This window comes from Euleptes europaea, chromosome 14 (assembly GCF_029931775.1).
Source record: "Euleptes europaea isolate rEulEur1 chromosome 14, rEulEur1.hap1, whole genome shotgun sequence".
Lineage (NCBI taxonomy): Eukaryota > Metazoa > Chordata > Lepidosauria > Squamata > Sphaerodactylidae > Euleptes > Euleptes europaea.
In genome coordinates this window covers 18,638,215-18,648,007 of record NC_079325.1, presented here as the reverse complement: position 1 = coordinate 18,648,007, position 9,793 = coordinate 18,638,215, and the positions used below count along the sequence as shown (strand labels likewise).

General features: G+C 45.7%; 1 protein-coding gene across 1 annotated transcript; it reads left to right on the top strand.

Annotated features, from left to right (window-relative positions):
• Nucleotides 1-5,541: 5,541 nt before the first annotated feature.
• Nucleotides 5,542-9,043, top strand: PPIA (peptidylprolyl isomerase A). Its single transcript, XM_056860890.1, has 5 exons — nucleotides 5,542-5,610; nucleotides 7,675-7,705; nucleotides 7,861-7,949; nucleotides 8,220-8,392; nucleotides 8,695-9,043. The coding sequence occupies exons 1-5, from the start codon at nucleotides 5,542-5,544 to the stop codon at nucleotides 8,828-8,830; spliced, it is 498 nt and encodes a 165-aa protein (XP_056716868.1). The 3' UTR covers nucleotides 8,831-9,043.
• The last annotated feature ends 750 nt before the right edge of the window (nucleotides 9,044-9,793 follow it).

Here is a 9,793-nt window from a genome sequence, read left to right as displayed (position 1 = left end):
GAAGGGGACTCAGAAGCACTTCAACTGGCCCATGTGGATTTGCTCATTGGGGAAGATGCAGCTTCTCCGAACAGTGTTGCATTGTGGAAAGGGCTGTATCTATTCAGCAATACAAATTCTGCTTCCAAAGTTGGGAATCCGCCATGACTAATTATCACTCTTGCTCAACATAAAGAAGTGGGATTTGAGCTCTTGTTATCACCTTGGCCAAAGCAGCCATCACCTTCTTCCCTGCAAAGCACCAGGTCACCTATATATAACTGCAGTGCATGCTAGAAAAAAATCCCTTAATCAGCAAGGCAGCAGGGAGGGGAGACCAAAACCCCAAGATGCTCAAACTGCTGGAGCAGCAATTAAAACAGCAACAAAGTCACAGGGAAGAACAAGACAAAAGGTGCCGTCTGCAGCCCTTTATTGGCTTCAGGCTTGGCCATTCTACTGGTCCTAGGCACAACCCCAAAACATGTTTAGGATAACATTTTGTAAGGAGCTGCCATTGCTCCAACCTCCTCCACAGGCAGGGGACTTTTGGCTGTTTTCTGTTCCCAGCACATCCTGGGAGCAAAGGTATATGCACCAAGGAGGAGCTTGATGGTACAGAGGGACATGAAAAGATTTCACAAGAAGAGAGAACTCCCTAGCAATGGACTGGAGCTTTGATTTGAGGCAAGCCCAAATGAGCAACAACCTGCTGATGGAGAGGAGCTCACTAGATACAGAGGAGCTAACTAGATACAGGAGGTCTCCCCTTCAGTGCAGAGAGGTTCACTTAAACATCTGTGGGAATATGTCTGGGTGGACGGAGGTCTTGTTTGGTCCCTATAAACTGAGTGGCAATGATATCTCAGAGTTTCAGTATCTACCAAGAAAGGGGGGTCCATCCTGATATTTTGCCTATGATGCCAAGAGGCCTGTGGCCAGCCTCAGTTGTCCCCAGAATTATATAGACAATGAAACCTTCACTGGAATCCAGGGGATCTTTCGTACTGCAATTTGACTATTATTCAAAACAAATTGTGCAGAGCTCTATAGACATTAATGAAATCAGGTAACATCTTTAGCCTGAACACCCACAATGCTTTGCTGGTACTTTGGCCAGTGATGAAGGGTGTGTGTGTGTAATGGAACTCCAAAACTGGTTTCCTATCTGTATCCCTTGTCCTAGAGACAGATGGGCCATTAAAGCCACCAGGGAAAGTCCTGGTGGTATGATGGCTGGAGGGGGGGCTTCCCCTCCCCATTCTGAAGGTTCAGTTACACTTGTTATCTTCAACCATGATTTTCAAAATGTGCAGGGAGTTTCTTTAAGGAGGTATGAACATTTGCTCCAGGATGCAGCCATTTACTTGGTATGCAATACACTCCTAAGCATGTATACTCAGAAGTAAATCCCACTAAGTTCAAGGGGGCTTGCTTCCTAGTAAGTCTATTTAGGATTGCTGCCTAAAGCAGGTTGACTTTGTAAAAGCTTGAGAATTCCTGGTTTAGATTGTTGTAGGCTAAAGTGCATCTGGATGTAACAGCTTCATTGACCACAACAGTTTTGAGGCCCTTCCCAAACAATCCATTTGTAGGTTCTTGTAGGTTATCCGGGCTGTGTAACCGTGGTCTTGGAATTTTCTTTCCTGACGTTTCGCCAGCAACTGTGGCAGGCATCTTCAGAGTAGTAACACTGAAGGACAGTGTCTCTCAGTGTCAAGGGTGTAGAAAGAGTAATATATAGTCAGAAAGGGGTTGGGTTTGAGCTGAGTATTGTCCTGCAAAAGTATTGTCCTGTAAGTATCAAGATAATGTGCTAATGAGGATATGGTATGTTAATATGGAACCATTGTATCCTGAAGTGATCTGTTAATGTGTGTAATCCAAAACTAATCTGTATGGCTATTGTTGAATGTTGTCTTTGTCTGGAGGTTTTTCAGGGCAGGAAGCCAAGCCTTATTCATTCTTAAACTCTCCTCTTTTCTGTTAAAGTTGTGCTGATGTTTGTGAATTTCAATGGCTTCTCTGTGCAATCTGACAAAATAGTTGGTAGAACTGTCCAGTCTTTCAGTGTCTTGGAATAAGACCCTGTGTCCTGTTTGTGTCAGTCCATGTTCAGCCACTGCTGATTTCTCAGGTTGGCCAAGTCTGCAGTATCTTTCATGTTCTTTTATCCTTGTTTGTATGCTGCGTTTTGTGGTCCCGATGTAAACTTCTCCACAGCTGCAAGGTATACGATATACTCCTGCAGAGGTGAGGGGGTCTCTTTTGTCTTTTGCTGATCGTAGCATTTGTTGTATTTTCTTGGTGGGTTTAAACACTGTTTGTAGGTTATGTTTTTTCAAAAGTTTCTCCATCCTATCAGTGACTCCTTTAATAAATGGCAAGAATACCTTTCCTATGGGAGACTGTTTTTCTTGAGTTTTCTGATTTTTGTTTGGTTCAATGGCCCTTCTGATTTCATTCTTGGAGTAGCCGTTTGCTAGCAGTGCGTGATTTAGATGGTTAGTTTCTTCCTTGAGAAACTGTGGTTCACAGATCCGTCTTGCACGGTCCATTAATGTTTTGATTATTCCTCTTTTCTGTCGGGGGTGGTGGTTGGAGTTTTTGTGTAAGTAGCGATCTGTGTGAGTTGGTTTCCGGTAGACCTTGTGACCTAACTGAAGGTTTGATTTACGGATGACAAGGGTATCAAGAAATGGGAGTTTACCCTCAATTTCCTTTTCCATGGTAAACTGAATGTTTGGATGGATATTATTAAGATGATTTAGAAAGTCCATTAATTTTTCTTCACCATGGCTCCAAATGGTAAATGTATCATCTACGAACCTGAACCAGACTGTAGGTTTGTAAGGTGCTGATTCTAATGCTGTCTTTTCAAAATATTCCATGTAAAAGTTTGCTATTACTGGACTGAGTGGACTTCCCATAGCTACTCCATCAATCTGTTCATAAAATTCTTGATCCCATAGGAAATAACTTGTTGTCAAACAATGGTGAAATAAGGCTGTTATATCTTCTGGAAAAATCTGGTTAATCAATGAGATTGTGTCTTTAACTGGAACCTTGGTAAAGAGGGATACAACATCAAAACTGATTAATATATCCTTTGGATTGAGTCTTAACGGACTGATTTTGTTGATGAAGTGAGTTGAATCTTTGATGTAACAAACCATTGTTACTACTCTGAAGATGCCTGCCACAGTTGCTGGCGAAACGTCAGGAAAGAAAATTCCAAGACCACGGTTACACAGCCCGGATAACCTACAAGAACCAATGAACTCTGACCGTGAAAGCCTTCGACAATAATCCATTTGTAGCATGACTAATGTGTAGTTGCTCTTTTCTTGCAGGTAGGTTTCCAGCTCCTCTCCATACGCTGCTCTTCTGGGTTGGAGACTTCCTAGCAAATCTCATAAATTGTTGCTGGACTAGTACATCTCTTTTGACCAGCTGGTAGTCTCCTGTATACCTAAAAAATTTCCTTTAAACAATCAGTTCAGAATGTGCCCTTCCCAGTCACTTTAATCTTTGCGGAGGGTTGTCCTACCATCCTGACCTAAAGGCATTAGCAGATCTTCAGTCCCCACACAATGCATGGGGGGAGGAACTGTCTGTCCTGCAGCTTTCCCCTCCCTACAGGTTCCCTATCACAGGAAAAGGGAGAATTCTGCTTCCAAAGATGGGGCAGACATGAGAATTTCAACGGCCTAGTTTGCAAAGCTGTTAACGATAGACATTTTGGAGATCATTAATTCATAGGGTTGCCCCTTGATGGCACATAACACACAGTTTCAAGGCAAAGGGTGGTAAAGACCTGTGTAATTTTCAGCTAAGGAGCCACATTCACCAAGTTATGGGCTTTCACACTGACCCTCACACCGGTTTCACATGCAAGGGGCCATGTGAACTCCCTAAAATGTCTGCCACTGAACAATGATGTCACATTTGAAACCCAAGATACCACCAGGGCAGGCTGCAATAGTGTAGATGGCCGAACACACCCTGAAACAGAGATGCTCATTTTCTTACATGCTCTGATATGAAACAGGCTGCTGTCCCTTGCGGTGCCTTTCAGCACAGTAATCTCACCAAAACCAATGGGGCTCCTTGAGGAGCGAGTGAATCTGAGACTGGAGTAAAAAATGTGTGAGAAATTTATGACTTCATGCCAAAAATACCTCAGGAAGAACCAGTGCCTATTTTGGGGAAGAGAAAAGAGACAGCACCAGGCAGTGCTATTACTGTGTGCAGGGTAGCTGTCATGAATGTGCACAAGTACTTGCCGTTTTTCTTTTCAAGAATAGCCTATGGGTTCAGACCTCAAAAACTGATTGCCTTAATCCCACTTACATCTCTATTTTTTTATTAAATATTTTTATTGATTGTCAACGATAAATAGGGGTACAAAAGGGAAAAAGGGATAGGGAGAAGAAGAAAAAACCAGCAATAAATTATTAAAATAATATTTAGTGGTGCAGCGCCTTACATCTTTTATTAATACAATTATTTTTCTAGCAGGGTGGATTTAAGCTCCACCTTGAACCTACAGTGACTCTTGGAGTCTAATTGTTATTTTTTAGTTGTAATGTATTCATAGAAAGGTGTCCATTTGTCTCTATTTTGTTTTTGATTGTTCATTTGTAATATTTCAGTCAATTGTGCCATTGTTATATATTCATAGGATTTATCCATCCAGATCTCTATGGTCGCGATTGTTTGTTTTCCACAGAGATGCGAACACCACTTACATCTCTATTGACGGTCTAGCACGTTATATTGCACTGGCACCCCCTGATAAATGACAAAAATAAATGTAATTAAGCAGCACAAATCCTATGCAGCAATATTCCAGTCTAAACCCATTGATTTCAAATGGTTTTCAGTTTCAGTTGATTTGGGGAAAATCAGTGGGTTTACACGGAAGTGAGCCTGAATAGGATTGCTCGGTTAATCACTGTATCTTATCCTGACCTATGACACCTCCTTTCCCTTCTCCTTTGCCCCAGGCCCTTTTCCTATCCTGTTTTCCCGATCCTATGCACAGCTACTTAGCAGTAAGGCCCACTGAGTTAATGAAGAGGAAACACCCATAGGGCACAACTGCAAAGGGATAACGACTCCCAGACACCGCCCCCCCCCCCAAGCGCACAGCCTGAGCCCCTCCCCCCCTTCAACGGACAACCGCCCAGGCACAGCGCATGCGCCAAAGTACATACCTTTCTCGGTTCCCGCCTCTCATCGAGGCGCCGCCCTCCATGAAAGGCGCGGGACGCTGAAGCACCGCCCTGGGCCCCGAGCTCGAGTGCGGATTGGCTGGCCGGACGCTTCACTCTGCAAACCTTCCAAGCCTTGATTGGCGAAAGGTCGCGTGAGGGAAGGTCGAGGGGGGGCAGGAGGGAACGGCCGTCGCGCCGGCTATATAAAGCCCGCGGGTGCCCGCTATTCTTTTTGCTGCGCCGCGCTCGCCCCTGTAGAGCCGCCGCCGCCGCTGGTGCCGACGACACCGCCGCTTTTTCTTTATCTCTCTCTCCCCCCGCCCTCACTCGATTCATTCCCGCCATGAACAACCCTGTCGTCTTCTTCGACGTAGCCGCCGATGGCGACGTGATCGGGCGCGTCACTTTCGAGGTATTGAAAGACGGTTGGTGGCGGAGAGGGGTTGGGAGGGCGAGAAGGAGCCCGCCTGAGGCGGCAGGCGCCATTTCCTGGTGGGGCAGGAGGGGGGGAAGGGAGCGCGGGGCCATCTTGGGAAGCGAGAGCGGCGAGGAGGTCTGTGGGGGCGGAAGCGTTAAATGGTGCGCGGGGAGGGGAGGGGAGGCGAAGGTCGCCTCGCTGCGGTGCGTGGAGCGGGGGGGGGAGAAGGCTGCGCGCGACCCAGGCGGGGGGGGGGGGAGAGAACCGGGGAGCGCGCGCGCGGGGGGGCTTGCGGGCGGTGCCTCCACGTGGCCTGCGCAGCCCGCCCCGAGGGAACGGTCTGGGGCTCGCTTGCTTGCTGCGGCCGCCGCCGCCTTTGTCTGTAAGGCCAGGTTTATTTGTCTTTTTCCCCCGTCTTCCTTCTCCACATAAAGCTTTGTCGCTCCTAGGCCGCTCCACCGCCGCATCCGGCGTAAAACCCCCCCACCCCACTCTCCTTTTATCGCCTCTCCTCTGCCCGCGCCCCTCCTTTTCGCACTGCAATGAGGGGAAGGGAGGGGCGCGCGTGCGCGTTCCCTCCTGGAGGAAGCTCCGTGGAGGAGGAGAGGGAAGGGAATCGCGGCGGGGCTGGAAGGTCTGGCTGCGCGTGCCCGGGGCGGCGCGCACAGACTCTCCTTTCCCGCTCACCCGTCAACTTATAAGAACATTTGTTTGCATCCTGCTTTCCGTGTTCTGTTGAGCTCGGGGCTTGCTAACGCAGGAAGAACGGGCGATCCACTAGCCGTTAAAGAAATCTGCATAGCTGCTGGGAGGCCGTTTTGTATCGTGGGCCGCCAAACCCTTGGGCTCGTAGGCTCCTATTCTCTTGTCGCCAGCAAGCCCGCCCTGCTCCCAGACGGTGATGGGCTGTCGAGCGTGTAGGTTTCCTTGCTTCGACCCCCGTTCCGTGTTTTGAGCCGTCCTGTGCGTGCACGTAGCAAGGATTCGGGTACGTGCGCGGTGGGGGGAAGAACATGAACGGGCGCGGTCGCAATCTGCGCGTGCCCGAACTGATTCGTGCTTCTCTGCTGAGCTCGACCCTTCCTGCAACTTTTAAGTGGTCGAGGCGGTTTCGCCATGGAATAAACGTTTTGCCCTCTTAGTACATGTGGCTTTCTGGTTTCCTGGTGAAATCAAGATCCCTTGGAGTACAGACTTTCAGGGTTCTCTGAGCTGTCACCGTGCAGCGGTTTTCTGTAAAAAGTTCAATTACAAGGCAACAGAATCCAGGGAAATTGGATATTGGAACTGAGGAGCATGCTAATTGTCAAGCTTATATGTTACATGCACTATTAAGTTTAGGAACTACCCTAAGAAATACATCTGTCAAATGTGTGCAGTATGCTTCCTGGCATGTCTGCAGCAAGCAGCCTGAAGGTTGCAGTGACTGCTGCATATCTTGAAACTTAGAAGTAATTCATTTGAAAGAGGGGCAGAATGACAAGCCCTCCTGTAACTGTCAACCAAAATAAACATTAGCAATACACTCCTGGTGGGATAACAGTTGAAAGGATGGCTCTAGATATGGGGAACAAATGGCTTCCTCCGCAATTTAGCTGGCCTTCTCGGTTTCCTCATAATGGGCGACAAGCTACCCAGCCTTTTTTTAGCTGGAGTCTGCCTCAGTCAAGTGCTGTTTTTTGTTGGAGCTCCCTCTAGAGCTCTTCACCGATACACACATGCTTCCAGAATCCTGTAGCTTGATCCCATTGATCAAACATTAAAATTATTTAAGCTTTTTCAGCTATATAGATTTGATTTTGTCAAGATTCTGTCAGTGCTTGGTTCTTGGTCATATATAGAGTTGGTGATAGATGTTAGCACATGACTTGCTATACTTGTTTAAAATTACATTTGTATAAACACTAGCAATATATTCTTCCACAACCCAAGTGGTAAGTATGGGGCATTTGGTACACCAATGCCACCTTTCATGGAGACCACAGTGTGCAAATAAGTATGCATATCCAAGCTAAATACAAAGTTAACTAACAGCTCCTTTTTTCTCTTTCCTCACAGTTATTTGCAGACAAAGTTCCAAAAACAGCAGGTTTGTAAACTTCTTGATACCTTAATCACTGTGTGTGTTGGTCAAGGTTCCATTGTGTCAAAAGCTGCTTGTCTAGTTGTGTTCAGTTAAATGATATTTTCAAATATTAAAGTACATATAAAAGCATATACTCAAGTGATTGTCTCTTATTTCAGAGAACTTCCGTGCCTTGAGCACTGGAGAGAAAGGGTTTGGTTACAAGGGATCCTGCTTCCATAGAATCATTCCAGGGTTCATGTGCCAGGTATGTAGCAGTTATATGTATGTGTTATAAGGCGGTGTTGCAGTTTGTTGTCAGAAGGCATAAATCTATAGCATTAGCATCTTTTGTGTTGGGACTACATTTAGTTGTAATCAGTTCCTTAGTACAATGGCTCTTGTTCCCTAAGAGCCCATAATAGTTGGGTCCTTTCTCTTATAACATGTCTGTGCCACTCAATGCAAGGTCCTCAAAGTGGTGAACATTAAAACATAATATTGTATTTCAGCTAAACACTGCTCTGCCTTTCTACAGGGTGGTGACTTTACCCGCCATAACGGAACAGGTGGCAAATCTATTTATGGTGAGAAGTTTGCTGATGAGAACTTCCTCCTCACGCATACAGGCCCTGGCATCTTGTCTATGGCAAATGCCGGTCCCAATACAAATGGGTCTCAGTTCTTTATCTGCACTGCCAAGACTGACTGGTGAGTACGTTTAGTCAATGAACCAGCGCCTCTACTGAAATGGCTTTATTCAGTAGCAGTAAGGACATGATTTACCTTACTGTATGCAGTAAGTTCATGTTTTACCTAAAATTACTCAAAGTAGAAGTGTAACTATCACTTCCTAGTATTTAGTTATTTCCAGCATTTGGGCCTGGAATCTTTTGAATGTTGACCAAATGGTAGCCATAAGAAAGATAGCCTTTGAAATGGCTTAATGGGGAGCAACAAGATAGATTTATAAGAGATTCAAGAATGGCCTGATCTATTTTTCCCCCCCTTAGGTTGGATGGGAAACATGTGGTCTTTGGCCGCGTGAAAGATGGAATGGACATTGTGCAAGCAATGGAGCGTTTTGGATCCAGGAATGGCAAGACAAGCAAGAAGATCACCATCAATGACTGTGGGCAGCTGTCATAAAATTCCTTTGTCTTAACAATCAACCATTCCTTCTGTAGCTGGGGTTAGCACACCACCTGAAGTGCTGTAGTCCCCTGTAACCCTTGTGCTCCTGACTTACTGCTGCTTTTTTATTGGGTTTCAATTTCTGCTCCCTCACAAGTCCAGCTGGACTGAAGACAAGTTTGTTTGCAAAATGAAATAAAACAAGTTAAACCATATCCTAATTTGGTGTGTTCTGCCCTGAGGCAAGCTTTAGAGCTAATCTGATGATCAGATCTTATTCACAAGAATGTTGCCCATCTTGGAATTTTTTCTAGGTGTTGGATGGTCCTGGAATCTCTATTAGCCATTTTCCTTCTAGTAAAGGCTCTTCAGTTCTTCCTATTTGGGGAAGGGCTGTAGCTTGGTGGCAGGGCACCTGCTTGGCTGTGGAAAGTAGCAAATCCAGTCCCCTGCACTTTCAGTTCTCCAAAAGCAGGTGTTTAGTTAAGACCTTTCTGTATGTTAAAGTAACCAGCATCTTATAGATGCAGTTATTTGTCTAACAAACTGAGGGAAGAGCAGTTATTTGTCTAACAAACTGAGGGAAACGCTAAAGTTAACAATGGAACAAGTAGTTTGAATTGGAAGAGGGATACAAGAAACAGCCTGTTATACTCCTTGTTTCAATGCAAAACTTCAAAAAGATGTATTAGCGCTGTAAAGGCTTGGCCATGTCCACGTGACTAAAATCACTGTTATTCCACTCAACCTGCTAGCTGTACATAGCAAGAGTAAGGCAGGTTCCACTTTCCTCAGCTCTCCAGTCTTGATGTTTCTCCTTTAAGCACAGATACTAGTGTTGCTGACTAGCAGACCACTGCTTCCATCCAGTTCTGATTATGTTATTCCACCAGGCATTACAAGTTATTGGGGTCCTTCTCCAGAGGAAGCTCATTTGAGACGTGATCTGGCATATTCATTTCCACTAGCTTCAGTGTT